This window comes from Bombina bombina, chromosome 5 (genome assembly GCF_027579735.1).
Source record: "Bombina bombina isolate aBomBom1 chromosome 5, aBomBom1.pri, whole genome shotgun sequence".
Taxonomy (NCBI): Eukaryota; Metazoa; Chordata; class Amphibia; order Anura; family Bombinatoridae; genus Bombina; species Bombina bombina.
In genome coordinates this window covers 453,143,230-453,160,937 of record NC_069503.1, presented here as the reverse complement: position 1 = coordinate 453,160,937, position 17,708 = coordinate 453,143,230, and the positions used below count along the sequence as shown (strand labels likewise).

At 38.1% G+C, this 17,708-nt stretch overlaps 1 protein-coding gene across 2 annotated transcripts in view; it reads right to left on the bottom strand.

The window, feature by feature from the left end:
• The window catches only part of LOC128659377 (maternal DNA replication licensing factor mcm6), a 232,207-nt gene that overhangs the window by 157,584 nt on the left and 56,915 nt on the right, over window positions 1-17,708 (bottom strand). For both annotated transcript variants that reach the window (XM_053713033.1, XM_053713032.1), the window contains exons 5-6: window positions 4,212-4,377; window positions 3,814-3,959 (exon numbers count right to left, since the gene is read on the bottom strand). In XM_053713033.1, the coding sequence (XP_053569008.1) occupies window positions 3,814-3,959; window positions 4,212-4,377 (312 nt within the window). The remainder of the gene's footprint in view (window positions 1-3,813; window positions 3,960-4,211; window positions 4,378-17,708) is intronic.

The window sequence follows — 17,708 nt, the reverse complement described above, 5'->3', positions numbered from 1 at the left end:
ACCAGAATTTTTATTGTTTAAAAAGAAAGATAATCCCTTTATTATCCATTCCCCAGTTTTGCATAACCAACACCATTATATTAATATACTGTATGTTTTACCTCTGTGATTACCTTGTATCAAAGCCTCTGCAGACTGCCTCCTTAACTCAGTGCTTTTGACAGACATGCAGTTCAGCCAACCAGTGCATACTCCTAAATAATTCCACGGGAGTGAGCACAATGTTATCTATATGACACACAAACTAGCACTGTCTAACTGTGAAAAACTTTCAAAATGCTCTGAGCCAAGAGGCTGTTTTCATAGTTTAGAAATCAGTTTGAGCCTACCTAGATTTAGCTTTTCAAAAAATACCACCAAGTGAACAAAGCAAATTTAATGATAAAACTAATTTGGGAAGTTGTTAAAACTGCATGCCCTATCTGAATCCTGAAAGTTTAATTTTGACTAGACTGTCCCTTTAAGATGTGGCATGTTTGTGGTTTCCACTTTAAAAAAAAAAAAAATAGCAGATGATGTGCGACTTACTCCGACCTACCACCCACACCAGTAACAGCACTAGTACCACTGCACTATAGAAGCTAAGTAATATAACCTTCTCTTGCTTTCAGTGGGTATGAGCTGGCTTAGAGCATGGAATCCTTTTGAAAATGTGAGATGGGCAAATCCCAAGGTGGAAATTGTATGGAAACTTAGGGTGTTTTTTTAAATTTAGAAGCAAAGTGGCAGCAACGGCATTGACACAGAAACCACCACCAAAGATAAAAATTGTGCTGAACAAGTTCTCTAGCCTTTAGGAGAGCAGGTTCTACCCTGAAGCTGGTGGGGCAGATAAACTGCTACAAGCCTATGCTTGAACAGTTAGGTTATTTTTGTTAAAAGGGTACAGCTAAACAGAAGCAGTTACACAGCCAACTGTTGTTTATGGTGCTTCATTCCCTAGCACAATCAGCAGGAATGCTAAAGCCTTACTGTATCGGTCCACTGAAACAGTGGCGTAGCGTGGGGGGGGCCACAGGGGCGGCTGCCCCGGGCGCATAATTCTTAGGGGCGCAAAATTTGCGCATTCAGTGCCTCACATTGTCCCTTCTGTACTGCAGGCAGATGCAGCACTAAGGGAGGAAACATTCAAGAAAGGTCTTCTTTTTTTTTATAGATTAAAATGTATTTTATTGTTTGTTAACTTCAGAGGGGGGGCTGGGGGTGTAAGCGCTCTTTCGGCTCTCATGGCTCCGCGTGCGATGTCAGGAGTGAAGTGTGGACAAAGAGAGACTGCACTGTGCACACAGGAAGTGGTTAACAGCTTCCTGTGTGCACAGTGCAGTACAGCAGTTGAGCAGGAAGACCCGTCACCCACCTCTGAAACACAGTGAGTTACGAATCTCAGGCAGCTGAATTCTTTGGATTCCTGCATGGGCATACAACATGCAGATGTTTTGCTAGTATTATTGTGGAGGTTCGTCATCCCCAACTATCCAGGTCATATGAACGCAGACTCAGTAGAGGCATTTCAGTAACAAGTCTCCTGAGTCCTGACATTGTTCTGTTGTAGTCAGTGCACAAATCGTGCTGGTAATATTTGTTTCTTTGGTGCATGAAAAGGGAAGAAAACTTGTACTAAAGTTTAGCTTTGTTGACAAATAATCCTTTAATAATTAACGACTCATTTTTCAACAAAGCTGAACTTTAGTACAAGTTTTTTTCCCTTTCCATGCACCAAAGGAACAAATAATACCAGCACGATTTGTGCACCTGCTTATGAAAATAAGCTGTCAGGGTAGGCAGCTACATAACACAGCACAGATCTTCTCACCCTGCACAGGTTACCACGGCAATCTATTAGCCTTTGGAGACAATGGCGCTAAAAAATCTGACTTCTCACACTCTGCTCTGTGAAATATGATCCTGCTGCCTTCTACAAGATCACAGTGTGTGAGAACGAAGTTATGTTTTTAGCTCCGGTGTCTGCAGAGGCTAATTGACTAGGAATCCTCTGGTTAACTGTTTAGTTACAGAGTAAGTTGTCTAAGTCTTGGCATCTGCTGAATCTCCATCTTTTAATTTTATTTCCCTTTGAGCGCTCTGCACGTACTGTAACTGTAATAGAAGTAAGCATGACCACATAGAAGTATATAGTGTATAAACTCTGATTATGCTTCCATTGTTAATGCTCAAGATTTGAATTGCCTACCTAAAAATGTTGTGAGACTCAAGTCACAGGCTACTCTAACACTTATACTCCACTATATGTCTGCTTGAGTGTATATAGGTTGCTGAGTATCACAGTGTATGCATGTGTGTGGGTATAGGTGTATGCATATGTGCATGACTGTGTGGCTATAGGTGTATGCATATGTGCATGACTGTGTGGCTATAGGTGTATGCATATGTGCATGACTGTGTGGCTATAGGTGTATGCATATGTGCATGACTGTGTGGCTATAGGTGTATGCATATGTGCATGACTGTGTGGCTATAGGTGTATGCATATGTGCATGACTGTGTGGCTATAGGTGTATGCATATGTGCATGACTGTGTGGCTATAGGTGTATGCATATGTGTATGACTGTGTGGCTATAGGTGTATGCATATGTGTATGACTGTGTGGCTATAGGTGTATGCATATGTGCATGACTGTGTGGGTATAGGTGTATGCATATGTGTATGACTGTGTGGCTATAGGTGTATGCATATGTGCATGACTGTGTGGGTATAGGTGTATGCATATGTGCATGACTGTGTGGGTATAGGTGTATGCATATGTGCATGACTGTGTGGGTATAGGTGTAGGGGGCGCAATACTTGCCTTGCCCTGGGCGCTGGCAACCCACGCTACGCCACTGCACTGAAACAATGATAAATCAAAAGTTGTCTAAGGCTGCTGGACTTTTATGACTTCTGTTCTGTCCCACTAATGTTTCTAGAAGTGTTAATGTCTTGCAAATGAATTTGAACCAAGTTTTAGCTATACAAAGGATAGTATCCTTATCTATATATTGTAATCTAGGGGTAGTGTGATATAAACCTAACCGTCTCAAAAGCATCCTCTCATTATGAAGAAACGGTTTGTTTTGAATTAGAAGGTTCCATTAAGTCTGTATAACCTCAGCAGGTTTTAGGGTCACAGGCAGCATAACCAGACTTTTGCATTGGCTTTGTCACCTTGTCTTGCAAGTTACCATTAAAAGGCATTATTCATAATAGAAATGGTTCTCTACTTGGGATCCATGTGGGGAAAAGGGTGGTAGTATAAGGTTACAAGATGTTCTTAAAATGTCAATTTCAGCCAATACAGATGATACCTAGCATATCTAAATACAATTTTAGTAAAATGTAGTAGCAAACATTCATAATTCACTCTGTCCAAAGTACTGAATTTTTTTTTAAAAAAAGCAGCAGAGCCTTTTATAAGATGTACACATTCATAACATTTAAGTTAACCTCATCTAGCAAGATGTGGGCATTGTCTAATGCTACACTGTTTCATCAATTCATTACGAGTTTAAACTCCGGTATACTTTCAAAATGTAAAATAAACCTGAATTAGCTCAAAAAAATGTAGGCCAAGATCATCCTAATAGTGCGGTGAACAGTCCAGAATGTCAGGTGCTCTCTGCTTGGAAACAGGTAATGAGGTGTAGTGAAAACATGCAGCTAGTGAAAACAAGGCTTGCAAACAACCAATGTCTTTTATACATTTTAAAAGATTCCATTTGTGTAGTAAAGTTGTTCTCTAGCGGAGAGTTTTTTTTATCGTTTTGTTTTTTTAACTATACATACATACAACTTAGCAATTACTAGTGAATACTTACACGAGGATTTGTAGCTCCTACATAACATGCTAGAAAGGCCAATCTATAGGACAAGTCTCTTACTCCTAAAGCCTTCAAACCTTGAATTCCTTCAGCATTAAATCCTTCTCCCCCCATATTTCTGGATCCAGATTCTACTTGAGCATCTTGAAAGAAATAGGTAATAGAGTGAGTCTGATTGCCTTCATTCCCTATACACATTTTTGTAGAAGATAAAGTGACTACATGTATAAGACCAACATGACAATTACGTATTGGTTCCATAGTTAGGTGTTTCACAACAGTTGTAAGAAAGATTCTCACTTAATATATTAGCTATGTTACCAAAAAATATATATATCAGGATTAACTTTCATAACCACCATTCTATTATTGTTTAATGTTTTCATGCAACGTACCTCCTGTTGACAAAGCAGACACATCAGGTACAACAATTAAAGTTCCAGTGAAGTCACAGCGATCACCTGCCATTGCACTTTCTACAGCTTCAGCGCGAAGAATAATTTCTACGCTACGTGGAATTGCACCACGGGGTAACTCCGCCTGTGTCTCCTGAATTCTTACCTGAAGAGAAATAGACGTTAAAATCAAACAAAAAATATTGTCTATGTATCGTTTTGAATATTTTTATATTTTCTATGTATTACAATGCAATAAGGTGGCAGAGGAAAAGCAATGTATGTATAGAATACTGTATGTAAAGACAAATGTGTACTCATATAAAACCGTTTCATTGTTAGCCATGCACCAATTCAAAATTCTTAAAAAAAAAAAAAAAAAAAAAAAAAGGAGGCACAAAACTCCAAAAAGTCTCATGATTCAGAAAGAGTGAGCAATTCTTTCCAATTTACTTCTATTATCAAATAAAATGTATTCTCTTGGTGTCCTTAAAAAGCAGGTAGGTAAGCTCTAGAGCACGTGCGTTTTTGGAGCACTGTATGGCTGCAGTTTTGCAAGAATGGCTGTGTTATACATTGTGCAATTATTTTAAGTTTCTACCCAAGCCTAATTTCTGAACAATTTCTTTCTCTTCCTATTTTATCGGTTACTTTCAGCTATTTAAAAAAAAAAAAAAAAAAAAAAAAAAAAAGAATAAAATCCATTGTTCCATTCATGTGAACCATGCATCCTACTGAATATTTGTTTCTGGCACAAACCTACACATAAAGGACAAGCACAAGATACTTCATTAAAAACAAATTGAAACTGGAATGTGATATGATCAACATTTGAGGATTATTTTCTATAGTTTCATGCAGAAGTAACCCCTGAGATCATTAAAGAATGTAAAAGGGTATCCAAACTTAAGACAAACTATGGTGACCAGTGGGGCCAAGAAATCTCAACAGGTTTCTATTTTATCTGAATTTTAAGATTTACTGGACCTAAAGGTTTAATCAGCCTTTCATTTTTTATTTTTTTATTTTTTTTTAATAGTTGGTTGCCTCTTCTGTCCTTCACTGAGCATGACTTGTGCTGCCAAAGCTAGGAGGACAATGATAACATGATCCAACTGACTGTCTTGCAGTTTCATGGAAAAATATTTGGTTATTTAAATGGCAAAGAACCCCTGAATAAATAGTCATGTAGTAATACTTACAAGCAATATTCACAAACAAGTCTCACTCCAGTAGCTGTGAATAATAATTGCTCTCTGTTTGCTCTATTACAATAGCTTTTAAAACCAGATCATAAATTTCCATAGGACACAAGAAGTTAGATCTAGGACTCCAATGGTGCTCCAATCTAATTTTAAATATAGTGGGTATAATGCCAGAACAAGTCTGCAGAAAGAATATAATATTACATTATGAAAAAAAGCTACCAGTTATTACTTTTAAACAGTGAGAAAATAACAATTTGTTATATTAATATACTTTTTACCTCAGATTACCTTGTATATAAGCCTCTGCAGACTGCCCCCTTATTTCAGTTATTTTGACTGACTTGCATTTTAGCCAATCAGTGCCCTCTAATAAGTAACTCCACAGGTGTGAGCACAAAATTATCTATATGGCGCACATGAACCAACCACCTCTAGCTGTAAAAAAAAAACTGTCAAAACCATTGAGATAAGAGACGGCCTTCAAGGGCTTAGAAATTAGCATATGAGCCTACCCTAGGTTTAGCTTTATAGTTTATACAAAGAGAACACAGCAAATTTGATGATAAAAGTGAATTGGACAGTTGTTTAAAATTGCATACCCTTTCTAAATCATGTAAGTTTAATGTTGACTAGACTGTCCTTTTAACCCATATAAGATAGGTATAAATTAAGAATGCAATTTGTGCACACAAAAAAGAAAACATTATCCTTGGTGCCCTACTCATTACATTACTTGGAAGTATAACTGATGCATTGTAAATACCAATTTGTTACTTTTTAGATTTATAACCAGTGTCTCTTAAAGTGAAAGTCAATCCTAGCATTGTACAAATGCTAGGATTGACTATTGAAACAAATAAAGGGGACTTTCATTCATGAAGTATAAGATACTGTATAGAAAGCTCCTTTATTTGTTTCAATCGATCGCTGTTCTTAGCTGCTACATCAGCCAACAGTTAAGATTTTTTGCTAAGAGGTGACGTTTTCACCTCTTAGCCAATAGCCGTGCGGTAAATCCTGCTCCCATGGGCACCAAGCCGTATTTACCGCACGGCTATTGGCTAAGAGGTGAAGACGTCATTTTTTTAGCCGTGGGCTGCTGTAGCAGCTAAGAACAGCGATCGGTTGAAACAAATAAAGGAGCTTTCTACATGAAGTATTTTATACTTCATGAATGAAAGTCCCCTTTGTTTGTTTCAATAGTTAATCCTAGCGTTTAAAGTGAAAGTCAATCCTAGCGTTGTTCAAAGGGGATTTAGCTACTTCTATATCAGTTGTCAGATTACACAGTTCTAAATACCTGCAATGTTGATTAAATATTAACTACTGTAGGTTTAATAGCATAGGCATAGCCAGTTATGTATGGCTGAACTTAACTAAAAAAACTGTATCCCAAACACAATGCTGTATGAACCATACAAAACTGATCATTTAAAGAAAAGAAAACAAAAACAGAATTCAAACACAAAAAAACACCACCACAGCAGCAACTTTAGATTACTTACATTTTGACATTACTCTGCTTTTAAAGGAATACAAACTTTTTTTTTTGCACATAAACGGAACACAAATTGTATCCAACAATTAAATATAAGCTAAAATTACCTACTTTTGTTCTCCAACGATGCTTCTTATCGTTATAAAATATTATTTTAGTTTTCGGCAATAACGTCACTAAACCAAACCCACAAATATGGGCAGTACATGATCCAGAATTCTTGAGCGGGTCTCCTAAATTCATCATAGACTTCCAGTAAATGACATCTACAATGACGTTAGTAGTGCCTGCTCATGAGCATCACGGCTAAGTGCCGCCATATTCAAACCTGGGTTTTTAGCCCAGATTGGACAAGCAGCAGCAGTAACCCATGGAGTGGGTTTCAAAATTAATAAAAAATCTAAATGAAATTGCGGCAAAACGGTAATTATTTAGAAATGAAAGTGCATTTAAAAGTGTTTTATTTATAAATGTTTAATCGATTTAAACCAAGTTGTTTTTTTTATTACAGTGTCACTTAAAAGGAAAAAAAAAAAAAACACAACCTTACCCACCATTAAATAGAGTGTAAAATTATTTTTGTTGTACATCACTAAACGTTGAAATATAACCACCCCCCAACAAACTATATAACAAATACAGAATTAGAGCCTAAACAATGGAGGTGCAAGACTAATAAATGTGCTCATCTCTTCACTAAAAGCTGTAACTCATACATAAGGCCAGAAGGCAATAAGCTCATAGTCTGACATTTTACCTGGCTCTCCAATAGCTTTATAATGTGATGGACTGGGGATGAAAAGTACAGTTATTTGATTTAATAATAGCTAATTTGCTCTTCTAGTAGCAGCTTTATTAAAACGTAAAAGATGCAGACAATGCACAAAGTTACTTAATAGGTTCTAGCACGTACGCAAACAAAATAATGGGATTAAATTAAAAGGAATATGAAAGCCAAGTTTTTTCTTTCACGATTCAGATAGAGCAGCAATTTTAAGAAACTTTCTAATTTATTCCTATTATCAATTTTTCTTCGTTATCTTGGTATCTTTATTTGAAAATCAGGAATGTATGCTTAGGAGTTGGCCCAATTTTGGTTCAACACTTGGTTAACACTTGCTGATTGGTGGCTACATTTATGTGATTTTAAATAACTTTCTAAGTTACTTCTATCATTAATTTTTCTTTGTCACAAATGTATCATTTGTTGAAAAGCAGGGATGTATGCTTAGAAGCCGGCCCATTCCTGGAGCACAAAACTGCAGCAGTTTTGCAAGAATATTATTCATTTGCACTATTTAAAGCCATATAGTGTTCCAGATGCCTACCTAGGTATCTTTTCAACATAGCATTTAATGGGAACAAAGCTAATTTGATAATAGAAGTAAATTGGAAACTTTTTTTTAAATGTTATGCTGTCTGAATGCCAGAATAATATTTTGGGGTTTCATATGCCTTTAAAGGGCAACTGTAAGTAAATATTTTCTATGCCTGTTACTAACTAACCACCCCAAATACGCTTTTTATCAATAGCATTTCATTAACATATCTCTACCGTATATCAGAAATCTTGTCTGCAAATTTAATTGTTTTCCAAACCCACTCCGTGGGTATCCTTTGCTCTGTACCAATCCGTTTACAATACCTAAGTTTCAAAATGGCGCTTTAAACACAAAGTTATTGGTTTAAGTATTTTGAACATGCAGTGCTGAAAATAGTGGGCAGGATAACGTGACATCATCGGCGAATAAAAGATATAACTTTTAGAACGTTATGAAACTTCGTTTTGGAGAAAATATAGGTCAGTAGGTTTTAATTAATGTTTATTAACTTTAATATGTTAGTTGTTTAGCTTAAAAATTATAACAGAAAGTAATCCTTTAAGCACTGGCTATAGAAAAGCTATGTAAAAATGAAAGGTTTAGAAGAAATCATGCTCTCTTTAATGTATATGTATAAACTTGCTTTAACAAATAATTGTGAAAAATTGTATAGCTCTTTTATTATACTCAATATTTAGCTTTAGGTTACATTAAAGTCTACAAGACAAGCTCACATCAACAAGCCACTTTATTGTTTGCATGCAGTATATGTAAGTATGTTGCACTATATGCATGTTAACTTTTTTTTTTAACAAAATCACGAACTACTGAACTAATCCAAATGTAAATACAATTCCTTTACTAATATGTAAAACAAAACATTTTAAAATGAACATTAAAAACATTTTATGAGCATAGTATTGAGGTTATTCCTGCCTCCCTCTAGTCATGGGTAACATCACCTTAAATTAGTTGTCACTTCATTCCAATGCTGACATAATTGCACACGTGCAGCAACTCTCATTTGCAGGGAAACCTACATTTCAAATTGTTGGCACCTATATTTAGAGTGAGGTGCATGAAAGTTTGCAGTGTTCAATAGTCCTTTCAGTAATAAAGAAATATATTCTAGAACTATAATTACACGTACACAACATTGCTGATAGATGGCAGCAGTGCATTATCCTTGAGATTCGTTTTTACGCAGCATGTGAATATATGTTTTGACTCCACAAGGATGTAGTTGCAAGAAACTAAATAAAGCATAAGTGTGTGTGTGTGTGTGTGTGTGTATGTGTATGTGTATGTGTATGTGTATGTGTATGTGTATATATATATATATATGTATATATATGTGTGTGTATATATATATGCGTGTGTGTGTATATATATATATGCATATGTGTGTATGTATATGTTAATTACATTTTTGTTCATCATGTTTACTTTTTACTATAAAAATCCATAGTAACATTTTGGAGCATCAATTCAATTGCATTTTTGTGCACAGCATTTCTTTTATTGTGGCATCTTGCTCATTAACTTTATGTAAAATATATAAAATTGCTTTCAGCGTAGGTTTTTAACTAGATTCTAAACCTGCAATTAGCCAAGGACACATATTTAGATGCATTTATGTGCACCGCTCTGAAAATAATGTGTTATTGCACTCAAACTCAGAACAAGAGGTCATCACAATCACCGGACTAAAAGCAATAAACTATCATCAGCCAGGTCTACACATTTACAATTCAAAAGAGTAAAGTTTCCATGGAAATGTCTATATCTTGCTTATGGATGTTTACTACAATCCTAGATAGATCGATTTGGAACACACTAAGGGGAAACAAATCTTATAGAACAGTGTCCCTTTTGGATATGAAACCACCAACTAGGTAGGTGTCTGGATCACTACATGGCAGGAAATAGTGATCTTGCAAATGTATATTCTTCCTGCAAAACTACTGCCATATAATGCTCCAGACATATGCACACTCCTGAGCTTTAGTCCCTGCTTTTCAACAAAAGATACCAAGAGATCAAATAAAATGTGATAAAGTAAATTAGAAAGTTGATTAAACTTGCATGCTCAGTCACAATCATGAAATAACATTTTTGGATAAATATAAATTGTGGGTTTCATGTCCCTTTAAAGTCAGAGGAGTGAATAAATATGCCCAAAAGCACTTATCTTTTTCTGGAACCTATAGGTTTATCATATTGTGCAAGCATGCAGCTCTGAGCAAATAGTGCTTTTATATAAAGATCTAGTGTTTGGCTGCTGTGCCTATTGATTTGGTTTATTAACTGGTAAAGGGGAATTTACCCAGACATTGGGTAACTGAGGCACTAAAATGTTTAAATACATTAGATTGAAATTAAATATTTAAAACTGCAGGAAACCCAAGCTTTGGATCTATACTTTTCAAATAACTCTGGTTAGATTTCAATTTAAAAGTTGTCGCCTTGATGCATATATAGGACATTTCTAATCTCTTACTTTCTTCTTCACCTGTCTGGGTAAACATTTCCCATCCCCACCATCTAAAATAAATAATTAAAATTAATTATTTTGCCAGTACTATGACGACCCCATTTGGAATTATGAAGAGGTTGTTTTTACCTTCAGACTAAGATATCTCACAATGGGGCATTCCCTGAATTTAAAGGGATAGAAAGGTCAAATTTGACATGTGCATTTCAGTTTTAAATGGACGTTTATTGCAAAAAGGCTTCTAGCAAAAGTTACACTGTTTCAGTACATATGCTGTTAAGTGCCCTTGCATCAGTATTCAAGCTTCGAGAGCTGCTGGAGTGTATTGTGTGTGAAGATTTCATTTGCGTGATACAAGCTACTGACAACTGAGAAAGAAGTGTGGTGTTTGTATGCTGGTGCCTGAACCTTCATAGCATATGTGCATATGCCACTGAAAAATTATAACTTACTATAATTTTTTTTGCTAATGTAAGTAGATTGCAAAAATGCTTCTGTTTAAAATTGAAATGCATTCATGCATATTTAATTTTGGACCTTTCTATCTCTAAGTATGTAAATGAGATGTATACATTACATGCAGATAAAAAATAAATAAGAAAGCACATATGAAGCGAATAAATCAAATACTAAAATAAATAGTAAAAATTTGTATTGCTAAACCTTAAAAAAAAAAAAAAAAAAGAAAAAAATGGAATTTTTATTTCAAAAATACCTCAGCGGGGTTAGCCCCCAAATCAAACTTCATTCAGTTGGTTAGATCAGGCTAGATCAATAGTTGTTTTCATTAGATCTAGCATACAAGCAAATTATATTAATGACTTGGTGTGTATGGGTGTGGGTGTGTATGGGTGTGTGTGTGTGTGTGTGTGTGTGTGTGTGTGTGTGTGTATGTGTGTGTGTGTATGTGTGTGTGTGTATGTGTGTGTGTGTATGTGTGTGTGTGTATGTGTGTGTGTATGGGTGTGTGTGTGTGTGTATGGGTGTGTGTGTGTGTGTATGGGTGTGTGTGTGTGTATGGGTGTGTGTGTGTGTATGGGTGTGTGTGTGTGTATGGGTGTGTGTGTGTGTATGGGTGTGTGTGTGTGTGTGTGTGTATGGGTGTGTATGGGTGTGTGTGTGTGTGTGTGTGTGTGTGTGTGTGTATGGGTGTGTGTGTGTGTGTGTGTGTGTGTGTGTATGGGTGTGTGTATGGGTGTGTGTGTGTGTGTGTATGGGTGTGTGTGGGTGTGTGTGTGTATGGGTGTGTGTGTGTGTGTGTGTGTGTGTGTGTATGGGTGTGTGTGTATAGGTGTGTGTGTGTATGGGTGTGTGTATATGTGTATGTGTGTGCGCGTGTGCGTGGGTGGTAACCAGTCAGCCCCCCTGGATATTTGTTATTTCAGGTATGATCAGTCAGTTTTGCTACATCTAACATTACAGAGGTATTCAATTAGGGGGGCTAGCCCCCCCCCCAATCAAAATTTCAGGCATTTTTTTTTTTTTTTTTAATGGGACAGTAAAGTCAAAATTAAAATTTCATGATTCAGATAGAGCAAGCAATTTTAAACAAATTTCCAATTTAATTCAGTTACCAAATTTGCTTTGTACTCTTGTTCTCTTTTATTGAAGAGTTAAACTAGGTAGGCTCATAAGAGCTCAGGAGTGTGCACGTGTATTTAGTACCCTATGGCAGCAGTGTTTTCCAACATTATTTGTAGCTTTGTTATACAATGTTGCAAAACTCTGCTGCCATGGTACTAATGACACGTGGACACTCCTGAGCTCTTATGAGCCTACCTAGTTTTACCCTTCAATAAAAGTTAGGAAAAAGCAAATTTGATAACTGAAGTAAATTGGAAAGTTGTTAAACAAATTTATCAGGTAAGCATATATTTTTTTACTTTCCGGATATGGAGAGTCCACAACGTCATTCAATTACTAGTGGGAATATCACTCCTGGCCAGGAGGCAAAGAGCACCACAGCAAATCTGTTAAGTGTCACTCCCCTACCCATAATCCCCAGTCATTCTCTCTGCCTCTTAAAAGGAACACGACAAAGGTGTAGAGGTGCCTGAGGTTTAGTAAAAAAAAAAAAAAAGTCTTAATAAAGGGTGTGTTCGTGGACTCTCCATATCTGGAAGGAAATAAATTTATCAGGTAAGAATAAATTTAGTTTTTTCCTAAGATATGGAGAGTCCACAATGTCATTCAATTACTAGTGGGGGAGATGGAGAACAAGACAAGCAGACCTAAACAAAAGGCACAACCGCTTGAATTTGGAAAATTTGGAAAAAATATGCAGAGAGGACCACGTTGCAGCCTTGCAAATCTGTTCCACAGAAGCTTGATTTTTGAAAGCCCAAGAAGAGGAGAAAGCCCTAGTGGAATAAACTGTAATACTTCTCAACCTGAGCAAAAGAGAAGTAGCAGTAGCCTTTTGACCCTTACGCTTTCCTGAGAAACAGGGCAGAAGACTGGCGAAAATCTTTAGTTGCCTGTAGGTAGAATATTAGACCACGCACAACATCCAAGTTGTGCAACAGACGTTCTTTATGAGAAGAAGGATTGGGGCAGAGAAAACAAACAATTTCCTGATTAATATTTCTATCTGAAACCACTTTAAGAAGAAACCACAATTTATTACGAAGAACCGCCCTGTTGTATTTTATGAACACACCTAACTTTAATATCAGACTGTTATTTCCATGGACATTATTGGATATTGAAATGCTAAGGGATATTTGTCTACAACATCAAGGATACAAAGGGTTAAATGCAGACTGACCTACAGTTACCAACTTTTCCAGTTCAGACGTGACAAGACAAATATAAGTGAAAACCAGTTGTATCCTTTTAAACTATTGTTTACATACAGTGGTTCATCAGATTTCCCACAGGATTCACCAAGACATTTTACAACCCTTACATTTAGCATTTCAGCACAGATGGCCTTTTCAGCACAGATGGTGTACAAGGCCCTGATTCTATCTCTGTTCACCAATAACCTAAAGAAGTGACGTTCTACCCCCACTGATCTAATGTCATCTTGTCTCTGACTGAATAATTTACAGTTGAGTGTGGGCTGGGCTGTGTGAGAATGAATGACTATATAAGTTAGTAAGTTGCCATTGTATGTAGGCTACGCTCTTATCACTCAACTCTTCCCTTCTCTCCCCTTTCCACCTTCCCTAACCTTACATTAGTTAGTAACTTGTTTCTATGTAAATACTTATTTTCTGTCTAATAAAAGATATAATTTCATCAAGCAGCATCCTGATTTCCTAAGATAAAGGTAATATTAGTGAGGAAACCGTAACTAAAAAGTTAGCAGATTCTACATTTGGCACCCCAGATGGGACGTGGATAAAATCACTAATTCCACGTTGAACTACAGCTGAATTTGCTAAACTACTGGAGCTGCAAGAACTCTTTGTGAATAGAGGCCGAATTGGACCTGTGTGGGAAGTGAACAGATCTACAAGAAACTGTGTAGTGAGAAAGCTGCAAGTACCGTAAGCAGTGATGTCGCGAATAGTTCGCCGGCAAACATAGCTTGTTCACGTTCGACGTGTCGGGCGAACATATGCGATGTTCGATCCGCCCCCTATTCGTCATCATCGAGTAATACTTTGACCCTGTACCTCACAGTCAGCAGACACATTCCAGCCAATCAGCAGCAGACCCTCCCTCCGAGATCCTCCTACCTCCTGGACAGCATCCATTTTAGATTCATTCGGAAGCTGCATTCTTAGTGAGAGGAGGGACAGTGTAGCTGCTGCTGATTTAATAGGGAAATCGATAGCTAGGCTAGTGTATTCAGTGTCCACTACAGTCCTGAAGGACTCATCTGATCTCTGCTGTAAGGACAGCTACCCAAAAAGCCTTTTTTTGGGCTAGAACATCAGTCTGCTTTTTTTTTCTGTTTAATCTAATTGCAGTTGTCTGCCTACCAGCATGTGTATCAGGCTCACAGCGTATACTGTGCCCACTTGCCCAGTGCCACCACTCATATCTGGTGTAACAGTAGTGTACATTTAAAAAAAAAATACAATTTTGACTGTAATAGATTGAATAGCAGTTAGTTGTCTGCAAGCGTGTGTGTCAGGCCTACAGCGTCTACTCTGCCAACTTCCGCCAGTGCACAGTGCCACTCATCTCTGTTGTCACAGTAGCTTGCACGCATAGTACCACTAATCGGAAAAAAAAATGACAGGCAGAGGCAGGCCACCCCGCAGGGGCCGTCGTGGTGCTGTGATTCGCTTTGGCCCTAGAATAATGCCCAGTGTTCAGAGGCCACGTACCCCGAACTCTAACAGTTCTGAGGACATAGTTGACTTGCTAATGCAGGACACCCAATCTTCTACAGCTTCCGCTCGGAACCTTGACGCACCATCCTCCTCCAGCTTATCTTCGGACACCTCAAGTTACCACTCGCCCGCCTGCCGCCACCATCAACACTAGCACCACAGCCGCTTCACTTGATCTGTCAGAGGAGTTATTTACACAGTTGGAAGAAATGAGTGATAGTGATGCGCAACCATTATTGCCAGAGGATGTAGATAACAGGGATATGTCTCAGTCAGGCAGCATTACACACATGGATGTACGGTGTGATGATATTGTACCCGCTGCTGCTTCCTTTGCCGAGTTGTCAGATAAAAGTGAATCAGTTGATGTCGACGATGCGTCCGTGGATGTCACATGGGTGCCCGCTAGAAGAGAAGAAGAAGAGGGGGAAAGTTCAGATGGGGAGACAGAGAGGAGGAGGAGACGAGTTGGAAGCAGGGGGAGGTCATCGCAAGGAGCTAGTGGCATGCATCGGCACCCGGGGTCAGCCAGACAGCACGCCAATCAACGCATGCTGTTGCCACCACCAGAATGCAGTCATTACAGAGCTCAGCAGTGTGGCATTTTTTTTGTGTGTCTGCCTCTGACAACAGCGATGCCATTTGCAACCTGTGCCAAAAGAAACTTAGTCGTCGGAAGTCCAACACCCACCTAGGTACAACTGCTTTGCGAAGGCACATGATCGCACATCAAACGCCTATGGGATCAACACATGAGTACAAGCAGCACACAAACTCAAAGCCGCCATCCTCCTCCTGGTCCAGCATCTTCAGCCACGTCAACCACTGCTGTCCTCCTTGCCCCCTCTCAACCATCCACCACTCCATCTCTCTTCCGGAGCAGTTCCTGCTCATCTGCCCACAGTCAGGTGTCTGTCAAAGACATGTTTGAGTGTAAGAAGCCAATGTCACAAAGTCACCCCCTTGCCCGGCATCTGACAGCTGGCTTGACTGAACTCTTAGCCCTCCAGCTTTTACCATACAAGCTGGTGGAGTCTGAGGCGTTCCAAAAAATTGTAGCTATTAGGACACCGCAGTGGAAGGTACCCGGCCGAAATTTCTTTGCACAAAAGGCAATCCCCAACCTGTACTCGAAGTAATGGCATGTCTGGCACACAGTGTTGGGGCAAGGGTCCATCTGACCACTGATACCTGGTCTGCAAAGCATGGTCAGGGCAGGTATATCACCTACACTGTGCATTGGGTAAACCTGCTGACGGCTGCCAAGCATGGAATGCGTGGCTCTGCAGAGGAGTTGGTGACACCGCCACGACTTGCAGGCAGGCCTGCTGCCACCTCCTCTACTCCTCCTACTCCATCCTCTTCCATAACGTCCTCGGCCGAGTCCTCTTCTGCGTCTTGCTCCACATCAACGGCACCCATATCTTCGGTGGCATCTCACTTTCTGACATGCCATTATTCCAATCCGAGAGAGCTCAAATGCCAAGGAATAGAAAAGATATCCTTGGGCATTAGAGGGGGCAATATTGAACAGGCCCTATTAAGAGCAGAATGTAGATGGATATACCTACTACTAGACAGTGTATATCCTAAAGGGTTAAATGAACAGAACAATTACTACTGTTTTCTGTAAAACCAAAACTCTTGAGCTAAAATTAGATATAAACAAAAATATTGGATAAATATTTTGATATCTATACTGACAAACCCGGGTTAAAATATGCCTTATGAATAGCCTAACAATGCAGACATGGATAAAAATTCATACATACCTAATCGCGGTAATAATACTAAGTTGAGAGTAATATACATTTTTTTATAAGTGATGAAAAAATGTATTAAATTACAAACCAACTGTGTCAGTTAATTTTGACACAATTGTTGATACACCAATATTAAAACCAATTTGGACTGTGCAAGAAAGAGGTGGATACAGAGGTCATCTACAGATACACTATCATTTTAACGTATCACTTTTTGATTATTGGGATAGTTTCACCATATATATATTTAAAAAATTCAGACACATTCACCCTTTTTTTCCCCTTTTATTTGTTTCACCAATCACTGCACTTTATTAGCACTGGACTATCATATTAGTTCATTTAGGTAAATTCACTTTCTTTGACTGCTCACCCTTTTTTGTCCTTACAATCTTTTCACTTCGCCATTATGACATTTACGTCATGGAGACATATTAGAATATATATAGTCCCAGCACGCACTCCGGATCCACCCTATTTCAGGGTAATTTTGTTTTGTCCTTCAGATTGGGATTTAAACGTATATCCACAATTAAATTTATTTGCATACACTGAATTTAATGTCACTAAAATAAGGCAATGATGGCCACAATATTTCCTCTTCCCTGACTCACAATCAATCACACATGTTATCCTCACGAAACATGACCCCTTTGGGTATGAACCCCCTCTCACTTGATCACAATGGAATACATATTCCGTGAACATAAAATCACGAAAGGTAAAACCTGGAACCCTGCCCCTGATTTTTGGTATTGGGTTAGTATAATTATTAGTATTAATATTTTTTGACCAGTTTTTGCTTTTTCTTTCCCACTGAATTATTCTCTTCTTATCCATCTAGCCCCAATAAGCAAAGCACGGGAACAGTATATGGAAAATATAAAATACACACATGAATTTACGCAATAGAGTGAAGTTAA